This window comes from Tenrec ecaudatus, chromosome 10 (genome assembly GCF_050624435.1).
Source record: "Tenrec ecaudatus isolate mTenEca1 chromosome 10, mTenEca1.hap1, whole genome shotgun sequence".
NCBI classification, from domain to species: domain Eukaryota; kingdom Metazoa; phylum Chordata; class Mammalia; order Afrosoricida; family Tenrecidae; genus Tenrec; species Tenrec ecaudatus.
The window spans coordinates 140,482,331-140,506,008 of NC_134539.1; the positions used below are offsets into that span (position 1 = coordinate 140,482,331).

At 44.3% G+C, this 23,678-nt stretch overlaps 1 protein-coding gene across 1 annotated transcript in view; it reads right to left on the reverse strand.

Moving 5' to 3' along the window:
* The window catches only part of NSF (N-ethylmaleimide sensitive factor, vesicle fusing ATPase), a 138,075-nt gene that overhangs the window by 57,569 nt on the left and 56,828 nt on the right, over nt 1-23,678 (reverse strand). Inside the window, exons 9-12 of the mRNA XM_075562010.1 lie at nt 10,115-10,314; nt 3,871-4,036; nt 2,997-3,071; nt 2,413-2,600 (exon numbers count right to left, since the gene is read on the reverse strand). Of these exons, the coding sequence (XP_075418125.1) occupies nt 2,413-2,600; nt 2,997-3,071; nt 3,871-4,036; nt 10,115-10,314 (629 nt within the window). The remainder of the gene's footprint in view (nt 1-2,412; nt 2,601-2,996; nt 3,072-3,870; nt 4,037-10,114; nt 10,315-23,678) is intronic.

The following is a 23,678-nucleotide window of genomic DNA, read 5'->3' on the forward strand; positions in this document are numbered from 1 at the left end:
TTACCTTTTATGCGGAAGTAACACTCGCCTTCTCTAACACAACATGCCATACTGTTGCTGTTCCTTTGCTCACACTCTTCCTCCCCAGAATGCCCTGCTGTTGAGTTGATGCAGTCATGGGTGCAGGGGAGACCCCTCCACAGGCATTTAGTCTGTGCCCCTTGACAGCACAGCACCAGGCCTGTCTTCTGAGGCAACTGGGAGGGGGGCGGCGGGGGGGGGGTTAGAACCACCCAACTTTCGGCTAGTACTCAAGTCCTCAACTATTTGTGGCACCCAAGGACACTAAAAATGCCTACCCTGCCAAGAGATACATCCACCTGGAAAAGTCCTCTCTGAAGACCACATCTGGTGCCTTTCTACTGAGCGTGCCTTGCTGTGGCTGCAACGTGGAGGACTCAAGGAGAGGCACTTCACTTCTTTGTGACTGTAGCATTCACCCACAGCATGGTGTGGCAGGTGCAGGATCTCCCGTCAACTTTGAGCGAGAGGGTAGAGTCTAGCCTGTCAATCAGGTCACAGCTCGATGACCTCATTTGGAGGTGCGACAGAGATAAATAGCTCATTGGAAGCCAGACCCACTCTCTTGGCCTTCCCTTTCCTGCTGTTGAGACACTCAGAGAGCTGGAGGAGACCTGCACCAGCGTTGAGATGTTTCCATTGTCACTGGATCCACAAGACCTTCCACCCACTGGCCTGTAATCTTCCTGCATTCAGCAGCACTGCACACGCTACATGATTTTAAAGAGGAATTTATGGACTAGTACTGGATATATGGGCTAATATCAGACTTATGAACTTGATCTGGACTAGGCTGGGATGTTTTCTCAATATACAATTGCTATTTTCTTTCTCTTTTTTTAATTGCTATTTTCTATAAAGCTCTTTCTTATACACATTTGAATACCTATTAATTTGTTTTTCTAGTCAACCCAGACTACACACATGGCATCTAGCTATCATATAGCATACGTTTAATGAATCTTTTCTTTTTTTTTAAGGGAACATGGAATATGTATTGAGTCTTAAATGGGCCAAGGACAAGATAACTACAAAGGCATATCATCTGGATGAGGGAGAACATTAGCCTGAGGTAATAATAGTTTCCAAGGGTTTGCTGATGCACAGAGCTTTAACAAGCACATGGGAGACCAAAGACAACACAGAAAAATATGGTTGGTGTCATACAGCATGCATACAAACATAATACATCAATAAATCTATTTTGAACCAAAGTCAACAAAGGTACCATAAATGACACGTTAATAAAGAATGGCAGTCACCTACGTGAGGTGCCAGCTAAATCCAGATGGAAGGAGCAACTAGCCTGTGTGATCCAAGGGTTATAAATAATAAAGTCTAAGATCAGAGGAGGGAATTGCTCGAGAGCTTAAATTCTAAGGAATAGGTTTGCAGAAGGGTATGGATGACAGTAAAAGCCCATAATCCATTTGCAGAGTCCCCATGTAGCTTAAGCCTCCATTGAATCCCCTCAGATCTTTGATGAGGGGTATGAATAGTCTTGCCCTCAAACTGAGTGCTTTAGAAAGTGGATTACTACAGATACAGTGAGTTTAAAATTTAACATATTATCATTTGCTTTTCCTTTTGACCTATTTTTCATTTGTTCAACTTTCTATTATCTTCTGTTTTCTTTTGGATTGAGGCTATTCTTTTATTTTGTTGGCTTTTTGTATGGTTTTTATATGAAATTCAGAGACAGAAACTGGATTAATAGTTCTTTAGGGTTATAGAAGGCGAAGTTGCGGGGGTAATGGGAGGTAATAATAATGAGTATAAGAATAAAGAAAATGTTCTAAAACTGATTAGGTGAAGACTGCACAACTCTTAACATAATTAAACCACTGAGTTTTATAGTATGTGAATTATATGGCAATAAAACTGTTAAGATAAATAAAATATTTAAAGAACTGAGAAAGTATGTCATTTTTGAACAGGAGAACCAAGAAATATTTCAGAAAACTGATCATGAGCACATTGCGGGAAGAGGCCATGTTTTAATTATCTCTGTGTCTCTAGCTAATGGCCTCAACAACAAAGAAGTGGCTCTCATAACTCTAGTGTGTCAAAAAAGCAGTCCCCTTCCTTTGACATGTTACAATAAAACACAGTCCCAGGATTAAAAACAACCTTTCAAGTCTTCATGTTCACACATCTGTAACAGAGGGGCCAGCAGTATCGGGACCGATGCTGCCGTGATCTTCCTTTCTGCTACTCTGAGGAGTTAGCAGTTGACAATTTCTATTGCTTTTACTATTTCTCTTCCTCTTCAAAAGACAGCATTACCCCCCGCCCCCCGCCCCCCTTGGTATGCTTGAAAGGAAAGAGGTAGGATGCAAGATGGTATTTCCAGGCTGTAAGCCTCTCACCTGTTGAGTTGTTCTCACTGACCTTTATAAGTCTATTCATAGCAGTGGACTGTGCTGCCCGCACCAGACCTTCTAGTTCAGCACCACTGAAATTCTTGGTCTCCACGGCCAGTTCTTTAATATCGACATCAACAGAGAGCAACCGATACCCTCTCATCTTGGCGGTGTGGATATGAAGGATCTGCAGCCGGCCTTTCTCATCTGGTAAGCCTGATTAAATAAAAATTAGACAGGGAGTTTCTCAGTCCCAAAAACATCATGAGCATTATAATCCAAATGCTTTTCTGATAAATCGACCCACTGCCATTGAGTCTATCCTGACTTATAGTAACCTCAGATAGAGTTTCCGAGGCTATAAATCTTTATTAAGAGCAGATAGTCTTAATTTCCTCCTGCTTAGTGGCTGGTGGGTTTGAACCAATGATTTGTAGTTATCAGTCCAACGCATCACAAGGGCTCCTTTTCCTATATGTACACAAGCACATAAAACATCTGCTTCTCAGGACAGACACCCTTTTTAGCAAACGACTTTCATAACATGTGTAGACACGGTTCTTCATGAGTGCTGACTGGTCAGTGCCACTGGTTAGTGCCAGGCCTGCTTACCTATCTCCATCTTCACTTCTAGTCTTCCAGGTCGAAGGAGAGCCTCATCTATCAGATCTGGTCTGTTGGTCATTCCTGGGCACAGACATTAAAAAACAATAATAATACAGATGATCAGGATTCAATAAGGGGAACATTTCTCTTCATGATATGTAAGGGCAGTAATTTCCTCACAAGATGATCTTTTATAAAACTTGAATAACCCCAAATCAAACCTGCTGCCATAAAAGTCAAATAGGAAACAAAATGATTGCCAAATTAGTGCTGGTTCTTGATCTAACAAAAACACCTAGAGACTTTGCTTTCGAATCTCCCCGCTTTACACATTTCAGAAGTCTAGAAAGAAAGTGAAGGTGCAGGGAGAGGAAGGAGCTTGACAGGGTGCTAGGTATAATGTGAACACCAGCTGTCTGCCTCCAGTCTCTTCCCTTCCTCTTTGGCCAGTGGTTTACAGCCTTCACAAAGGAGCAGGATTCTTTTTAAAAAGTAATCCGAGGAAGAACCTCAGAATAGAAAAGAGTCACCAGATGCCATACTAGTGATGTGGGATCTGACCCTTACTCCCTGGCCCGGACCAACCCTGGAGCACCTCCGAGAAGCCACGCAGGCCCCAGGACCTGTTTTGTAACCAATGTTACACTGTGCTACCTTCCATCTGTGCTGAGCTATACGCTTAAACCCACGGGTCACTGAAACCCATCTTTTATTTGTCCCATTGAGTCTGGACAGAAAACCAGGCTAAGTTCTTCACCACTGCTTGATAATTTGAAAACACCAGGCAGAAGAGGCTAATCACAACCTCCCCAGGTCTTCATTCAGAACTCAGATCGCTCAAGGTTTTGAAACGGCAGTGCTTTGAATTCGGTAAAAGTACCAATGACGAGGATGTTGTTCAGCTGCTCCACGCCGTCAATTTTGGACAGCAGCTGGTTGACCACGGTGTCATGGACCCCTGTACTGCCAGCCATGCTCCCTCTCTGCTTGCAGATGGCGTCGATTTCATCAAAGATGATGATGTGCAAACCACTGTTAGCACCAAGCTATTAAGGAGAAAATCATATTTGAGGTCAAAATGTGAATGCTATCATTAGACACACGAATCAGAGAAGCCAAACCCAACAGAGAAATTTTGACTAATCAGTAGAGCCAGCATCACCAGGGCGGCTGTCTTCAAGTGCCAGACGACAGCCTCAGAACTCTGCCACCAGAAATGGTCTTCCGGGCCTCAGGTCGAACAGCCATCAAACAAATAAGACGCATATTATATAATAATGAAAGTCCTTAAACAACTAACTATTAACGTACGCCATTTCCCAGGCTCACTGTTTCCGGAGACCCTCCATACTTCACAGACATGGTGAAGTCAGGGGGAGGCAGTTCCCTGCATTCTGAGGAGCTGACTGTCCCAGAAGCAGTAGGTTTAGCGTTGCTTTATCATGTTCTACAGTGAAGCCTTAACTCGACCTAGAGGCTGGCTAGGAACTGGGCAAATGGGGAAAGGACTCACATTCACTGATGTGACAGGGAAATGGATGACTTCTTCCCATGGCCAAGTAGGGGCAGAGGCAGTTTCTACAAAGAACCTGGTCAAGGAAGTGCTCATCCTTCTGCAGAGGGAGAATGGTGCGGGTGTGTGGAACTGAGTGGACTCTTCCGACAGCGACCTCCTGGGACAGCAGAAACTTCCACAGGATTTGCCGGGCTGTCACACTATGGGCACCCACTGCCAGGTCCTTTCTCCACTGCAGCTACAGCCTTTCAGTTAGCAGCAGAGTGCTTAAGCACTGCACCACCAGGGCTTCTCTACTGCGCCAGTCTTTTCTATCTTCCCTAAACATGTTGCAGTTTTTGTCATAGAAGTGTCTTCAGAAAGATTCTTGCCTATTGAGTTTGGGGCCAATTGTGCATGGGATTCCCCCACTGTATTTCATGAACCGTATATAAATATGAAGGAAATATCTCACTTTGGGGCATTTATTTTATATATAGCCACTTCAACTCTCTTTTTAAAAGCTAAATCTTTTGACTTTACTAGGTAGACAACCTTATCACCCAGAAACACCTCTTCACATTTTTACTAACAGGTAGACTAACTGCTAGGATGAGAAATTACCCCGAACTAAAGTATATGAAACACACTGCCATTGAGTTGACGTCAACTCCTAGCAACCCTATAGGATAGGGTAAAACTTTCTGTGTGAGGTTCCGAGGTTCTAACTGTTTAAGGGAGCAGAAAGCCCCGGCTTTCTCCAGAGGAGAGGACAGAAGAGCCTAGCAAGAAAAACCACAAAGCATGCAGTGGGCCTTGTAGGGCTCAGAGACAAGCTAGGCCCTATAGAAGGGGCGTGGAGATTTACCTAACGCGAGACGGCGTTAGCTATAATATCATGACCGAGGCTGCAGGCCAGGAGCAGGCCTTTCTATGACAACCGAAGAGCTCATGAAAGAAGCTGCAAAGCAGAATGCTCTTCGCATCTAGATGACTTGAAGCTGACGCTAGGGCGGCAGAGGGGAGCTGTGCAGTGGGAGGGCCAGGCACAAGCAAGGGCACAACCAGGTGAAGGGGATGCGGACGAGAGGCTGAGTGAAAGGGTGGCGGTGAGTGCAAGGCAGACCCCTGGATCTGATTACTGCCACGGAAAGGACGTGTAGCAGCAAGGTCAAGAAATTCCCATGCAGTTGGGAAAAGGATACTGAAGAAAAGAAATATATATATATATAAAGGGAGAGCATTTGTTTAAGTTACTAACATGATAATATCAAACTATTAATAGGGCATCTAATTAGAAATGGCCTTCCGAGAAGAAGACATACACAATTGAACAGAATGGATAGAAAGGTAGAGATCTTAAAGTTATCTACAGAGAATACAGAGTAGCAGACAGAGTTAAACACCTGAGAGTACTTACATGCTACCGTTTGTGTTTGTACTGTCCACTCTGCAGTGCGATCCTATTTAATAACATGCTAGTCACGTGTCTCTCGGGCTCTCTCAGACTAAAGCAGGCTTTCTTGTTTCCCCTGAATGTTACTTACAAATGCTTTTCCTTCCACAAATGCTTTAGAAACTGTATTCAAATCTGAAGGGAAAAAAATCAACTGTATTTATTACAGCCTCCTGGTGATCAATGGCACTTTGCTGCTTACGTGGTCGAAGCACGGGCTCGGCTTGGTCACAGCACTTTTATGCACCGGGGTGTGGGTTTTTGCGGGTTTCTGTGCAAAGCATGCGGCCTTCCTCGGAAGGACTGAAAAACGATGAGCTCTCAGATTATTCGTAAAAGGCATTTTTACTCAAGGCTGCCTGCGCAACACGGCGTGAAACACAAAGCAGCTAGGGAGCATAGTTTGCTGTCAGTGTGTCCCAGACTAACCGGAAGCACACTTCAGTGGGCAAGGAAAGCCCAGACAGTAAGAACACAGTGTTTGAGGGCCTGATGGCAGGGCCATCTGTCCTAAACATAACTCAGCGCAATTCTGACCTTTGGAGAACCTTACTAATCTTGGGACCTGTCATCAGGTCCCTTCCCCCAACCGAGTCGGTGCAATAACATAATTTTCTACAGGTGTGTTACTTAGAGACAGACACGTGCTTATTCTAACCAATCAGCAATTCAGGTAGGGGCCAGGTCAAGATTAATGTTCACAGGTTAGTCCAGCTGAATCAGCGATAAACTACCCAAGAGGCTAACTGCACAATAGAATTTTCCTCAGTCCTCTGGTTCCTCGCTCTGCTCTCCCCATCTGCGTCTTCCCTTGCAGAAGCAGAGCTGATGCTACGGAGCAGCTGCAACAGCTTCGAAAGCAGCTGTTCTATATTTAACTCGTTTGACCTATATGCAAGTGTGCGTCTCCGTCAGCCCGGATTGTCCAGAACCACAGAGGCAGGCTTTTCTTTATTATGTAACAGACTCTTAGCCTCTGCATGGGGCTATAAACTGTGTCTGCCGAGCCAGACTCAGGATGTAGAGAGAGAGAGAAAAGGTATCACTGAAAAGACTGGCTATGATTAATATCTGCCTAGAAATTCGTGGCCAACTCAGATTTATCATTAATAGGATCATAATTTGAAAGTCTGAAAACAGCACCAAAGTTATGTATGCAGCCATGCCAAAACGATCACACCTGAGGCCCTGTAAAATGCCCCCTCCTAGGGCATTCACTTGTTCCTGGGGCCTAAGCCTCAGGAAGCCATCAGGTGTAGGCCCACTAGAGCTCAGGATAGACCCCATTTCAGTGTAGAGGCTGCATTTTTGAGCAGATTTAGGTATTTTAAAGGACTGATATTTCACAACATTTTATTATTTCTTAGAGGTCTTCCTGAGAACCAAGGGAAACCTATATTTAAAAATGGAATAAGGTTCATTCTATCATAATTACCCTATGGGTCTACGGGACCGTTGTGTAAGTCTGAGATGCATTATGAGCTAGCTCGTAGTGAACTTACTTTACTTGCATCTTAAACTACTGCTGGTTCGAATCCCAGGAATGGTCTCCCCAAGGCTCCTGTAGCGAAGGGAAATGACTTAGCCTGGCTCTCTAAGCCTAGTTGTCATCACTCCCACCAGATAACTGGGTGGGAAGTTCTAATAGTGCAGACTGATTGACTTTGCCATTCCACGTGCTCATTCACTGCCATTGAATCGATTCTGATTCATCTCGACCTGATTAGGACGAAACAGAGCTGCCCCTGTGCGTTTCTAAGATTTGCAAATCTTTACAGGAGCAGAACATTCCATCCTTCGCCCATCTAGTGGCTAGTGGTTTTGAACTGCTGACCTTGAAGTTAACAGCTCACCTCATCATCCACTATGTCACTCAGGTTCTTCAGTCGCAAGAACAGACTCCCACAACCATCAATAAAAAAAGAATTACCAGAGGAGAGCATGCTTGAGCTCAGCCGGAAGTGGTGGAGGCGGCAGAGGCTGCCTCACGGAGATCACGGGACAGAGTGCCTTTGGCAGGGCGGTTGGATTGCATAGGCGGATGGATGGCCTTTGGCATGTATTAGTGCTAATGGACCTTTTTGCCCAACAGGGCAGAGGCCAAGGGGTCGTGTCGCTGAGCAGCTAAGAACCAGAAAGAGGCACATCTGCTGCTTGATTAAGAAGCCGTGCTGGGGATAAAATGACTGTATCCTTAATATTTTCTGTTCCTGACTTGTGGTAATTTGTTCACTTTCCTCATAAATCCTGATAGTCATGAGTTCTGAGGCCACTGCAACAAATTATCAAACCTCTGCAGCAAAGCAACCCAGCAGAGCCGCAGAGCCCTGTGGGAGACCAAGTAGGATACAGAGTGGAGGGTGGGGCTTATTTGAGCTCAATGGATTCTCTCTCTTCCATGTGGGGCCAGAGGAAGTCAGACATGGCTCCGTACCATTTCTTCACTCATCCCTGGTTTCTTTTTATGTTAAAACTCGATTAAAATAAGAAGATGAAAGAATGATGAAATTGTCTGCAATAATGCAACAGTGAAATAAATCTTCACCACGACATAATCTTCCCGTTTTCCTATTGTCCTACTTAAAATACTACGACATCTTTCAAGATGGTCTATCAGATGTCTGGTAAAACACTGCTTGATTTTAGCTTTTAGTGGACACGGTTGAGAATTCAGATCTGATTCCCAGTGGTCATGGCAGAGGAGTGTGAGAGAGGACTATGGTTTCCAATGGCATGAATCAGAAAGTGAACGCAGAGAGATGGAGCAGCACGCCCGATCCTAATGAAGAAGGCCAAACAGGCTAGAGACACAACGCGCAGACTCGCTAACTGCAGATGACGGTGTCCTGCCTGAATTTTCTCAAACCCGAGTGGGGAATCTATTTCTAAGGATGAAAAGAAAAAGCGGCATTTTCATGCAGTACCATATACAACAAGAGGTCTTCACTGAACATTATTTTGTGAAAACAGACCAGATCACTCTGTTTTGCTACAAGGACATGTGGCAGGCAGTACTCTGTCCTCTCTCGTTTCATTGGGGCACCCAGTTTTGTGGGGATCCCTCCTGGACCTGGACTTTGAGAACACCTCTTGGAGCTTGCTTAGGGCCAACAACCTGATGTCATCACGAGGCCAGGACAAATTTTAAAACTCATTTCTTAACTTGGGGGTTCCAGGACACGTTAAGTCATAGGTACTCAAATCCTAACCAGCGTGAGTCAAGAATCCGTCCATGGTTTAGAATCCCTCAGGACATGTCTCCAGCTCCCCTCTCCCCAGAACTCAGTGATCTGTCTGGGGTGGCAGACTAGTACTTCCCAGTCCATGCTTCTCATCGAGGGCACGACTCCTTGGCAGTTGCACGTCTTAGTCCACACCTTAGGTGGACTCAAGGGTTCATTTGCTGCCCCTCAAGTGGCTGTTAAAGCTCCAGCTTGTAGGCCATCAAGCCCCAAAGTTTCAGCTCACAGCCTTCTGACTCTAATTTTCTTTTCATTCTGAGACCTCGTGGCAGCTCAACTATGCATTTCAAATCACTTAAATTACATTTTACCCAGCATTCGAAGGAACTTATAGAAAGACAGTGTCCAGCCTACCTAACCCACTATATTGCCAGAACGAGGAATCCCACGGCAATCTTTAAAACCCTGCCAATGGAACGGGCAATGCTAGAATTAGTGAGCACTGGTTTGCTCTTTAGTTAACTTATTTTTTTCCCTAAGATAAAAAAATCAAGCCTTCTTGGCATTCTACAGCTGTGCTGACTTGTTAAGTAAGCTAACTTTCAGCACCTAAACCTTACCTACATATAATCCCGCAAATCTATGGACTTGTTGTCCCCCCTTTTCAAAGGAAAACTGAGTTCAAGTCTGGAAGAAATATGGAAGTGTCACCTGAAAAAGACAGTCATGACATATGTTTGTAAATCCTTTGGCTTACACACTCATCTACCTCTGTGTCGTGAACACGTGAGGAAAGACATCTACGCACACAATGTAAATCCTCCATAAGCTCCAGCTCGGTGCCTATATAAACTAGGTCCTGAAGATGTTTTGCCAGCAGTTTGTTTCCAAATGTAGAACATAGTAACAAGTTGTGCCCCATAGACCTGGGTTTCGTTGATCATCTAAGCCATACGAAACTCTTGCTAAGTGAGCATTCTATTCATATTACCCTCCTTTGTTCCTCTTCAGCATCAGCAAAGAGTTTACGAATGTTAGCCTCCGATTCTCCGACGTATTTGTTCAGAATTTCTGGTCCATTGACTACTTTGGGCTCTCTTGCATTTAACATCTTGCCAATCTGTCGAGCCAGGAGAGTCTTACCGCATCCTGGGGGCCCATATAAGAGGATGCCTTTAACGTGTTTGCAACCTGAAAGATAAAGAAAACAGCCTGATGTCAGCTACCTGAAACTCCAGTAAGACATCGGGAGGAAAAGCTCTCTTTCTCCTTCGCGTGCATCTGGGGAATAACGCAGCAATGCCTTTAGTTGACAGACATAAACGCCCATGGGTCAGAAACAGTTCTTTTTTATGGAAAATCAGAAACAGCTCCTATAACAGTACCAACATTTGAAGGAAGAGGCTGCCAGTACTCAAACGACATTTATGATACATCTGTCCTCTAAATGCCAAAGAAATATTACTCACTTTCCTTATCCTTTAACTGAAGGTTAGAGAGGGCACACAGGTGGGGTTAAGATGAAATCACAGGCTACAAAAACAGAGACCTGGCTTTGAAATGATGATGGCGGCATAGGTGCAAATGTGCTAGGCACAGTGGACGAATGTATGGATTGTGATAAGAGATGTAAGAGCCCCCAATAAAAGTATTTAATAATAATAAAAAATAAATTGTGGAAAATTAAAAGAAATAGAGACCTGAGTCATACAGAATAAAAGGCTGACCTGTCAGTATAAGCACTTATAAAAAAGAAAAAAAGCACACACATCTGAGCTAGATGCCTTCAGAACAAGCCACAGGCTCCAGATGGAGAGTACAGAATAGACTCTGTGGGTGACGTTTCCTATCTTCCTCTGTGTGACTAATGCCAAGTGAGGCTTAGCAGGGCATCTCAGTTAAAGTGAAGTGTTGAGAGAGTGGTCAATAATTTCCTTGGCAAGTTTTGCTAAGTGACTTAAAGGGATGGTTAACAATAGCAAAACAGCATGGCCAATGATCTTGATGCCCCGATTTCCTTCAGCTAACTCCACGGAAGCATTTCCTCTGTTTTTTAAAGATTAAACTGACCTGTGACCTCTGGTTACCCACTCTAAGGATCCTCACCTTCTAGCAGTTTCACAGTTAAGATGCAGGCCTCCATTTTTTGCTCTACACCCAAACTGCACTTGGCAAAATAATGAATGATTCGATTTCAGTGTTACACTCAAAGCTACAGGTGAAAAAGAAAATGCTGGAAATGTAATATAAACAATGTTTCCATGGAAAAGTTTGCCCTCATTTGTATTGAAACTTTTACTTTTAGCAAATTTAAAACAATGCACAACCAATACTAAACCACTGTTTTAACACTTAGAATAAATCACAATTCTAGATTTAGATTCTGAGAAAGCAAACCTTTTGGGTTGCAGGTAAGTTCATTATCTTTATCTTTAGCTCAACAAAAGCATCCCTTTTAAATCCTTGTGCTTATAGTTAGGATAGTAAAGAAGAAGGGAACTTCATGGAAGCTTGAAAGTTTAGAGCAGGTGTGACATTTATCCAGCCCACTGGGTGTTTTTTCCCCGTTTTTTTTTTTACTTCAAAATAAGATATGTGCAGTGTGCATAGGAATTTGTTCAGTTTTTTTTTTATTTAACTATAGTCCGGCCCTCCAACGGGTCTGAGGGACAGTGAACTGGCCCCGTTAAAAAAGTTTGAGGACGCCTGGCTTAGAGTCTTAGCTCTTCTCATCAGAGTGTACCTCTTACCTTAGAATCACAGCTCCATAAAATGCCATTCGTCCTTGACCCATCCTTTCAACAGAGCACCAAAGAGCTAAGTGGATACGCTTTGAGCTCCTCCCCGAGGTAGACATCACCACTGTCAGCATCCCAGCCCCTGGGCCACATTTGCTGAGGAACGCTACCACGGTGAGGTGAAAGTTTCCACACAGAGAAAAGTCATACAGAGGCTACCAGGGGCGCAGGGAGAGGAAAGCCAGCAAGCAGGAGATGACAATTTGCTGAGTACTCAGCAAAATATACGGCCTTCTCTTCACCTCCAACTTCTTCGCTTTCTCCACTTAACCATACTTCCTTCCACATGAAATCATGCTTTCTCTCACACACTCTCAGCTTCTTGGTCTCGTACTTCTGTTACACCCGCCCCACAGGCTTCTAGGACACTGTGACTGACAGGGCCTACACACTGGCCGCGCACAGCTGGAGAATGTGACACCACGGTACGACTTCGTCAGCCCCCTCCTTCTCCTTAGTCATCAGCGGGACGTCCCTGTTCTCTTCTCACGGGGCCTGTGCAAGCCAGCAATTCTTAGAGGCACCATCGGTTCCTACTCTACATGTTGTCTTTTTAATTTTAAGACTATCCTCTAATTATAATTTATCTGCAAAAACATCATTCTCAACCACGACCCAGTCTAAGAGAAGTTCCTTCCTCGGATCCAAGGTGTAATCTGCAATGACTAGGTGTTTATATACTTCTCTATGCAAGGGCAGGTCTTGTCTCATTAACCCTGAATCATAAACACCTAGCGTTAGGTACTCAATAAATGGCTGAACTACAAAACACAAACAAACAAACAAACACGAGAAAAAAGTCGCTTGTAACAATTCCTGGAAGCCCTAAATGTAAAGGGCCAGTGCTTACTTTCACAGCTGCGTTAATTTAGATACCTAAAAACCACATTTGCAGTAAATGGGCTTTTTCAAGTTTGGCAAAACAAACTACGTAACATATACTTGAACCATGACCCTGCAGCTGTTGAAACTGGAAAACGCTCCATTTAATGTTTTAAATTAAACTGACTTAAAGTTTATAAAATAAACCATAGGGGCTGAGAGTAAACGTGGGTCCGTGGAAATGATTGTGTGTAATACAGATTCGCTGAAATGACAGGCCCTATTCAGGATCATAACAACGGGCGTGACAGAAGGTCTAGTCCGCATTAGAGCTAGACTTCTCTTAGGAGCTCAAGAAAGCACGTAAAAGATACCGTCTGACACATGAAGGTTTTCAGAATCCACAAAGGAATCTGGTACTTGAGTCAACAGTGGAATGAGACTTTGTTGTTATTGTTATTTAGTGACTTATTCAATAAGCATTGACCTATAATTTTAAATGAACCACAAAAGCTCTTCCTAAAGAATTCTAGTCAGCATAGGTATATTAAGCTTCTATTTGGACTAGGCATTACGCTGGGTGCTAGACAGAGATGTCAATATGGACAATGTAACCCCTACCTGCAGGGTACTCCCAGTCTAGTAGTAAAGCCAGAAATAAAGATTGGTATAATATGACATGTCAGAAATAGGTAGTAAATGTTTTTGATCTGCCAGTAGGAAACCAGGGTGGCCATAGGGAAGAGGTGACCTTCAACCTGGGCCTTGGAGGACAAGCAGGAGGTTCGAAGTTGAGAGAGAGAGATTGATGAGAGGCACAAAGGTATGGTCATTGGAGCCATCCTCCCCAAACAGTCACCAGTGATGTGGCTAGAGTGCTGGAGGGAGGAGAGTTGGGTGCTGGAAGATGAGGGCAGCCGCTTGGGCCAGAACCCCATTGTGGGAAGCCTTGGCATCAAGCCCAGTAGTTCTCAATTAGTTTCTCCTGTGATGGGAGGTTACTCGATGTTTCTAACAGGGGAAGGTACACAATCAGGTTAAGTGCTTAAAAGCTAACTGGTGGTCGAGTCAAGGAAGGATTAGAGAACCAAGAGGCAGAAGGTGTATGTCCAGCTGAGGAAAGTTCTTAACCTGCTGGATGGAGGCAGACTGCCTTACTGGCTGACTCTGGAATTTCACCTAACTCCTCTGGAAGCACATGAATAAAAGGGCCCAGAGGCCTTGGGCAGATACCCCAAACCCTGATGGTGGCCCTGCTTTCTCCCTAGCAGCTGCCAGCTCTGCCCTCGGGGAAGCCTCGGACCTGCAGCTGCTAGACGGTTTGACAGCAGAGCTATACTGGTTGCTGCTGCGACTTTTTGAAAAAAAATGCCTGTAGGCCCCCTCATTTCTTGGAGATCGGTGCCTTGGACTAGGGAAGTACGCAGCCAAGAGCAGACTTGGGAGGAGAGAAATCAGTGGAGGTTGCTTGTTTAAACTGCCAACTGCGCTCATCCCGTTTCTTGCCCATGTAAGAGGCTTACTGACTTCTCCAGCAAAATGTGCACAGACAAAATTCTGTATTCAATTTAGGGAGTAGTTTTAGACCCCCCATGGGACCCAAATCACGACCTGCGAATTACGAAAGAGTCGGTATTCAAGAAACAAGCAGTAGAAAGAGGGAACAGTAATAGGGTCAAAAAGGAGGAAACCAATGTGGAGATAATCATCAGCACCTTTGAAACCAAACAAATAGCAGAGACAGAGGTGGAGTCAAGGATAATCTTTAAGAATCTAGCCTGGCCCAGGCACATAGTTAGAATGATACCCCAGTGACTGCAAGAAGATCGCAAGAGGACCAGCAGCCAGCCCCTGCAAGTAGGGGAATCATCACTGGCTTTTGGCCATAAGCCACTTGAGACTGGGGCAGCAATATGCATTAAAAATGTGGGGGTCGGGGAGCTCAGAAAAGGTATCAGAACGACTGGATCAAAGTTTCTGAGTATCTGCTCTGGGCCCATGGAAAACCAGCGAAAAGTTTTAAAAGAGGAATGTTGCTAGCAGGGACATAAGCCAGCCGAGAAAGGAGAGGGGCCTGGAAGGAGCTGGTCATGCTGATCTGGACCACACGGCCTTCAAGCAAAGGCAGCCGGTTTGGGGTGGAGGTCTGAAGGAAACTACGTAGAGTGAGCAGGCAATTCAGAGGAGAGATTTGGGGAGGCAGCTTGCAAGGACACCTCTTCCTTTGAGCCTTGTGAGTGAGGGGACAAAAGGAAGGAAGCTGGGGTTAAACGGGGGTCCCTTCTGGTTGCTCTATCAAGTAGGAGCTGGCTCATCTACTTAGGGCAGGTGTCCTCAAACTGCAGCCCGCCAAGGACATTTATCCGGCCTGCCGAGTGTTTTTGCCCCGTTGGTTTTTTTACTTCAAAATAAGTGCAGTGTGCATAGGAATTTGTTCACAGTTTTTTTAAAACTATAGTCCGGCCCTCCAACGGGTCTGAGGGACAGTGAACTGGCCCCGTTTAAATAGTTTGAGCCCTGCCTTAGGAGGAATGAGAAGAGGCAGGGTAAAGGTTTGCAACAAACCTGAGGAAATGGGAAAAGGTGTGGGAAATGTGGGTCTGCAGACCGACGCTATGAAGCGAGTGAGCTCAGCGTGTGAAACTCAGGTTATCACCAGTCTATCATGTTCCCTGTAATTACATAAGCACCTTGTAGCATTAAGTAAGATGGAGACTCTTACTCAATTCCTTAAATATAAATTACACCCAAGCTGGTAGAATCTTTCCTTTTTTTGTTTTAACCATTTCCCTTTTCAAAACAGAATCTTAATGAAGTGTACAGATAGATACCAGGATGACATTAATTTGTAGTCCAGTTCAATTGTACGATCTCTTTTTTCCATCCAGAGGGAGGTGAAAATGATCACATGACGTCTTCTGACTTCCTTTTCTTTCTACCTTCCCCACAAGGTCTGAGTTTTCAATCTTCTTTTCTAAGGAAGTCCCATCTTTTCTTCTTTGACCTTTTACAAAAGTGAAAATTGCTCTAGGCGCGGGTATAATCAAGTATAGCTCCAAAGAATGTGTTCTTCATTTTCTGTACTCATTTACTTAGCTGCTTGGTTCCCGAACTGATCCTGTAAACCAGCCTCTAATAAGCACCTATTTTTCATTTGCATGGATACAAACACGTAACGACTCTTGCTTATGATGATAAGGTGGCAACATAAAACACAATACAAAATGGCCAATAGGAGACACAGATCTGCACATTTGGCTTGGGAATTAAAGTTACTGATTCTAAGCGAATACGGGAGTTGATGAAGCGCAAGGATGCCATCTTCTTTCACTCCTTTAGCAAGGAGTCTACTTGATGGTGAGAAGCTGAGGAAACTTTTCTGGTTGTTTGTTTCCTCGGTGAACTAGACTCCCACATCATCAGTTGCTGGCGAGGATGAAGGAAGGGATAAGGAAGTGTTAAAGGTTTGAGAAAGTATAAGCCAGTCCTTCAGTAAAGAAACAGTAATCATAAATTGAGCAGGTTGGGAAAATTCGGAAGGGGTACCAGGAAATACTGAGGGCCCATTTGAGATTTGGCTCATGTGTTTAAATTGAGGTCAAGACCATGGTTTTGCGCTTTTCGTAAGCTGTATCTGGCAGCTGGACACAGAGTAGGCAGGGGGCTGAGAAGCACACAAGCTTGAGGCTCACCACATACCGAGGACAGGAAGGCTGCTGAGCGTGCAAGCGAGAAGGCTACAGTGTTAGGTCCTGGAATGTAGGGAGGAGGGAAGAGAGAAGAAAACACATTAGAAGTGAGGATCCAGTGGGATCAAACTTGCTGGGATTGGGGGATACAGGAGGAAGCTCAAAGCAAGCAAGGAAAAACTGGAAGGCAGCTAGAGAGCAGGAGGCTATCAATGCACATTCAGAGGTGGTACAGCTACTGGTAATACTGGCAAAGCCTTGGGGATGACCAGCGTAGGTGGGTGGGGTGAAAGAAAGGTTTATTGGAAGTAGAGAGGTCAGGAAAAGTTTATTGAAAGCAAGGAAATTTTTTAAATTGTGAGTTCTCATGAGCAAAAGTAATCAGTAACAGAGGAACAGACACAAAGAAGAGTGAGCTTATTGCAAAGAAGCCAAACGGCGTCTGTACCAGGGACTCAGTTCGTTTTTCTCTAGCAGCGGTCGTCTTTTCTCCTACTTGTTACTGTGAGGTGCTGTTGAGTCAGTTCTGGCTCACTGTGACCCTCTGTGAGACATAACGAAACACTGGCTAGTTCTGCGCATCGCACAGTCGCTGGCGTGTGCAGGCCGACTGGTGCAGCTCTCATGTCAAGCCGACTTCTTGAGGGTCTGCTTCCTCTTCGCTCTTTTTTGCACCCTGCATGTCCTTCTCCAGGGACTGATCCCTCCGCATAGCATGTCCAAGTCCACTCTTGCTTCTGCAGGGCATCCTGTCTGTATTTCACCCGATGCAGTTTTGTTCTTTCTTGTGGCAGTCCGTAGCACAGGTAATATTTTTTCACTACACCACAATCCAAAAGCACCTTTATGTGGAGGCATATCCACACTGAAGACTGTAATCTTTGATCTTCCATCAGTGTCTCCAGTCCTCTTTGCTTTCAGCAAGGAAGGTTTGTCATCTGCATATTAGAGGTTGTTAATGAATCTTCCTGCAATCCTAAGGCCAAGTTCTTCTTTATATATATATATATATATATATAGTCCAGCTTCTCAGATTATTTGGTCAGGATACGAATTAAACAGGTATGGTGAAAGAATACAACCACAACACACAACTTTGCTGCTTTTATAACCACACAGTAACTCTCAGTTCTGTTTCAAGGACTACGTTTGGGTACAGGTTTACATGAGCACAAGGACATGCATGTTCTGGCATTCCGCTTCGTTGCACCACTGTCCACAATTTGGTGTGGTCTACACAAATGAAAGTTTTCGCAGAGTCAGTAAAACATCTTTCGGGTATTCTTTGCTTGCAAGCTCCATCTGAAGTCTGCAGTGACATCCCTGTTCCCTGCCCCTTCTGAATGCTATCTTCAGCAAAATGACCGGGCTCCTTGTGAGAGGCCATCTAAGGTATAATTGCAGGTCTCTCCAAGTCTGAAGGAAAGAAGAGCGAAGAGAATGGAAGACATGGGAAACGATTCGTACGGTGGAATGAGAGACCACACCAACATCAGGGTTTTCATGACCCCGAGACCCAAAGAACTCGCGAGTGCCTGGCCTCCACTACCAACTGCTGTAAAAGCGATCATATTAGGTCTTGCACAGAGTGGGCGGAAATGTGAAACAAAATTCAAAATCCTCAAAAAGGTCCGCTTTACTGGTTGAGTTGAGACCGATGGACCTGCTGAGGCCATGGTCTTCAGTCACTCTTCAGGTCTGGCAGTGAACCCAACCTCAGTGCTCCGTGGGCAGCCTGACAACAGAGAGGCTTATGGAGACAGTAGTAGCACAGGGAGGCATTCACGCCCTAGAACAAGGAGCCATCTGAGAGTGTCAAACAGGAGCACTTACCCAGGGCAGAGTTCAAATGGGTCAGGAAAAGAAGGAAGACTAGAAATAGAAGGTTCAAGGGGGACATGGGGTAGACGGTGCGCCGTGAGGATGGCACTCAATGACATGAGACAAATGTGCACAAGCGGAACTGAAAACTGATCTGCTCTGTAAATCTTCAATTACTTTACAATAAAAAGATGTTTTTGAAAAAAGTTCTGTTGCTATTTATAAGGTTTTCACTGGCTAATCTTAAAAAAAAATTTTTAAAGAAGTAGTTTGTCAGGTTCTTCCTCTTAATCTATCTTAGTCTGAAAGCTCTACTGAAACCTATTCCCCATGGGAGCTCATCCTGCTGATAGGTGAAATACCAGGTGCCATGACTTCCAGCATCATGGTAACACAGAAGCCACCACAGTGTGAGGATGGTGGTTTCGTGTCCACCATGTTCCCTAAAAGCTACTGACAATGAGAAGGATGAATGCTTATTCCTGCCATCACTTGAAATAGCTATTATCCAAAGCTATGATTCAACACCAACAGCTGAACAGGGCAGATGACGATACCAGTGTTCCCTAAGGACTTAAGGGAGAGACACAGGAACCACAATACACTAAGCGCGCATGCTGTAAAGGACTTAGTGTAAGGTTGGCCTCTATCTCCTTCCAGACATCTTGCCAAAAATGCTTTAAGTGATTTCCTAGAATATGAACCACAAAGGCTGCATTTTAATGGTTTCACAATAGATGTGTGTCAGAAGGTTGCAAGTAGGACTTGTGGTCAGGTGCCACATAGATGCAGATGGCCTGGATTACATGCATTAGGAAATAGATCATGTAAAAACCTCCAGAGAACATTAAACAAAACTAACGAGGAGCCTCAATTTTCTGACCAGTGGTTTGGGGCCTTGGATTTCTCAAGCTATCAAAAGCGTGTACACACACACACACACACACACACACACACACACACAGATATAAAACTAGGGGAAAGTGTTGTCAATTGGTTGCCTAGTTTTTATTTCACAAGGTAAGTTTTCTTTAAAAAATAATAAACCTGACATGACCACCATTTCATATAAGAAAATACATTTTCACATCAAAAGGTAAGATAGATATAGTATCAGATTGAAAGACAATGTTCTATGTTACACTGATATGTTTTATTTATGATAGCAAAAATGGGAGCTCTAAAGTTAACCTGCCCGGGATTCCAATCCTGGTTCTTTGACTTAAACAGAAATGTGTTTGACTTTTTCAATGGGGAGCCACACGTCGGTTCAGATTCACAGCAGCCCTACAGAAGGGCCCGTTCAGGTGTGCACCATCCCGACGACTGTTATGCGCATGCCCACGGTTGCAGTCGGTGTGAATCCATCTCACTGAGCAGTTTCCTCTTATTCCCCGCCCTTCTCCTTTACCACAGATGAGGCCCCTTGTCAGGGACTGCCCTCTCCCGAGACCAGGCTGCCGTCCTCCTTGTCAAGGCGCACCCTGGCTGCCAGGTTTGTCTGTGCTTCTGCTGGTCCAAGCCCTCTCGGTGCTCCTCACCAGGGTCAGATTGTACAAAGTTGAAGTAATAGTGGTGTTGGATAGGGCTCTACGGGCAGATGGTCACAATAGCCAGTCTCAGAAATACCTGGTCAGCAAAAGAGTTATTTGTTTTCAAGGTTTACAGCCACCGCACAGTGACCCAATTCCCACACACCAGTTGGCAGCTTCATTCCATTTCAGCACTTATCTACAGCCAGATGATGAAAATAAGCTAATTGTAATACAGCCATATTTCTGCACTCTTGCTCTGTGCCAGGAAGTATGCTGTGTTTTTATGTGCACGATACTTAATCCTCGTAATAGATAGCCCTCCAAGGGGGTTACTATTATTATTTTCCGTTTATTGATAAGGAACTGGATCTGATTAAACAACTAGTAAGTGTATCCTTTCACCCTAATTCAGTCTGTATGCTGAGCAAATAATTAGCAAAACTGGAGTACAATAAAAAAAACACGGCGACAAGATTGGAAGAAGACTTGCGAGCACCCTGCAATGTACGGGTGACACCACTTTGCTGAGACTGGAGAGGGCTAGAAACACTTGCTGGTGAAGATCGAGGACTGCACCCTTGACTATCGATTGCAGCTAAGGTGAAGAAAACCCCAGTCCTCACAACAGGACCAACAGGTGACATCGTGATCAGCGGAGAGAAGAAAGGATGTCCTCTTGCTTGCATTCACAATCAGCACTCATGGAAGCAGCAGTCAAGAAATCAGACAGCACATCGCATTGAGCCCATCAGCGGCACCGACCTCTTTAAAGTGCTGGTCTTTCGTAAGCATGCTTTTTCCCAGAGTTTCCCCGTCTCCTCAAATGTGATCACCCTGATCATCCCTGCTATTGTAGTTGTTATTAGGCGCTAGCCTGTCTGTTCCGATCTATAGTGACCTGATGCACAACTGAAGGAAATTACAGCGTCCTGTGCCATCCTCACACCATTGTTCCTGTGCTTGAGCCCATTGTCGCAGCCACTGTGCCAATGACTTCCTTGGGGGTCTTCCTCTTTTTTGATGCCCTTCTGCTTTACCAACTATGATGCCCTTCTCCAGGGGCTGGTCTCTCTGACAGCGTACCTAAAGTCTGTAAGATGAAGTCTCGCCATCCTCACCTCTAAGGAGCATTCTACCTTTACTTCCTCTGAGACAGATTTATTGGTCCTTTTGGCAGTCTGGGTACTTTCAATATTTTTTGGCCAGCATTACCATTCAAATGCATCGATTCTTCTTCTGTTTTCCTTGTTCAATGTCCAACTCACCGGATCTCAAAGTTGCCATTCCCTTTCTGTGACGAAACACAGCCTGCTCTGTCAACACTCCCCTGGGATCACCTGGCTCTACTGGGAGGAGCTGAGATGATTTCTGGGTATCTCACAAAAGGATATTTGCAATGCTAAATTACCACTGCCTCTTTGCCTCTGAGTTTGCGGTGGCTTCATATTCTATGTCTTCTCACTTTATTTATAATTACCACACTTTCCATTGAATCAGCAACCCTCCAACAATATACAAAATTCAGAATACTGATTGAGCACTGGGTACTGATAGCCATTGATTATAATCAGACAAGTCTTAGTAGAGAGAACTTCAAAAGGCTTTAAGCTATGTGCTACAGTCAGCTTGAAATGATATCTGATCTATATAAAAGAGGACATTACCCACTACGATAAGGTATAATCAATCTCTTGGATGAAAACGAACATATGAAAATATTTTAAGGGCTTATAAGGGCTCTAATGTCTTCATTTGAATAGCTTTTCTTAAAATATCTCAATGAAAATTACACAGCTTATAATTATAATAAAAGGAATACTCAGTAATATTTACTGTTTGCAATCTTTTCAAATCATTATCCTCAAAAAGGGGCACAGATTTCCGTGTCACACTCTTCTACTTTCAAAGTAGTGAATTTTCTTTGTCTGCCTTACATGTTATCAGAGGCAAGCTGAGTTTTAAAAAAAATTGTCGGTCAACTTTTCGGTATCCAAAAGGGGGTAAAAAAGTGTAGCAAACACTAATTTTACACAAGAGTAAGCAGGATGATAATAAATTAGACATGATCTCTTGTCAAATTAATGTCAAAATAAGGAGTGCTTAATTTATTTTGTGGGCAACGTGATCTGTAAAGTGTGAAGTGGGTTTTGAATGATGACTGCTGTTTCCAGGGGAGTCCCAAGCGGCTTCCAGTTCAAATGTAGACAGCTTCACCAGGTTTGCCAACAAGGAAGGCTATCAAAAGACTCCTGGCAAGTCAGGACACATTCACAAGGCTTGCAAGCTACTCTCTGCGGTTGTACAAACGAGACTTGCACGCTTCATTTCAAATAGTGCACACACTCGTAGAAAACGGCAACGCAGGCTACTGTGAATACTCTGCCTTTGGTTGTAGAGTTTGCTAAGTCTATCTTCTCTTCTGGCTCACTGCAGACTTCTTAATCGTATGGAGGGAAATGCGTACTTTCTTAATGATTCCACTTGCAACTTTAGTAGCATGATATAATTATTTACTTTAAGAAAACTTTGCCTTTTCCAGTCTTGCAATAAAGACGGAGCATAATTTCCCTCAACTCATGTTACATGAGGGTTATTTGTTTGCGTGTTTGCTTGTGTTGAAAGACAGTCAATCGCCTTCTGAAGTAATTGCCACCTGCCTGTGCTTAGCTGGGCACTTACCACATCTTTAAGAAAAGGATAGATTTAAGACAAAGACCATAACTCTTGACCCCATTTGAGCAGTCACGTCTTTGATCTGGGTAGCATCTGGTCTAGTAGGGACTTGCTGTTGCCCCACCAGCTTGCAAATGCCAAGAGCACTTTGGGTTCCGTTAAGATGAAGTGAGCAATCCCTGTGCCCTGAGCAGCCGGCAGCTGTGCACGATGTCTGCCACCTGACTGGTCTGTCTCCAAATTATTCACCTGAGATTGAATACAGATCTTCTCATTAGATAGCCTAGGACTAAAGATGGGGTAGTACAGCAACTCTCCAAACTAATCTCTCTGCTGACACCCCCACCCTTTTACACTCCCTCGCAGGGTGTGGCCTGGCATTTCGTGAATTCTTGATGCCAAAGATCATGCTTCTCTTACAGCAGGCCCTGCCTTGCTGCTACCTGGCAGCGTGTATCCTCACTGGTTTCGAAAATTTATAGCTTTTCCTTTTTGCTTTTGCCCCTTCATTTCAAACTCACTTTATTTGCTGCTCTCGCTTAGGAACGATCTGTCTTCTGCACAAGACAATTTATTCCTTTTTTTCCTACTCCTGGAGTGTCTGGACACGTTCTTCTGCTCCTTATAAATCATCTCCTTGATTAGCACCATCAGACGTTGATCACAGCTTTGTGCTCAAATCTCCAGGGCTTACCATGGTGCTTGTCAAAATTTAACATCCAACAAAACAAACAACAACAGAGAACCCCGCTGCCACTGAGGTCATTTCGGCGTAAAACGGCCCCATTTAGGGTTTCCAGACTATCAATCTTCATGGGAGCAGACAGCCTCATCTTTTGCATGTGGAGTGGCTAGTGGGTTTGAACCACCTACCTGGTGGGTAGCAGCTCAATGTCTAACCCGCCCTGCCACCAAGACTCCTAACATACAATGGAGAGTGTTAAAATGCACGTTTCTAAGCATGGCTCTCAGACATTCCAATTCAGGAAGCCCGGAATGAAGCTGAGACTGCAAAGTTAGGACGTGCTCCTGTGCGAGTCTAGTGGCGGCCAGAGGGCACTTTGAGAAAGGCTGGCTAGACTGACAGCAGACACTACAGTAAGTTGTCTTCTCAGAATTCTTGGGTTCTTAAATTTTGTCTAGTTTATATGCTGTACAGCCTCAATTAAATCATAAACTGGTAATTTTTTTCAATTTCTTGACAAGTTATAGCTCTA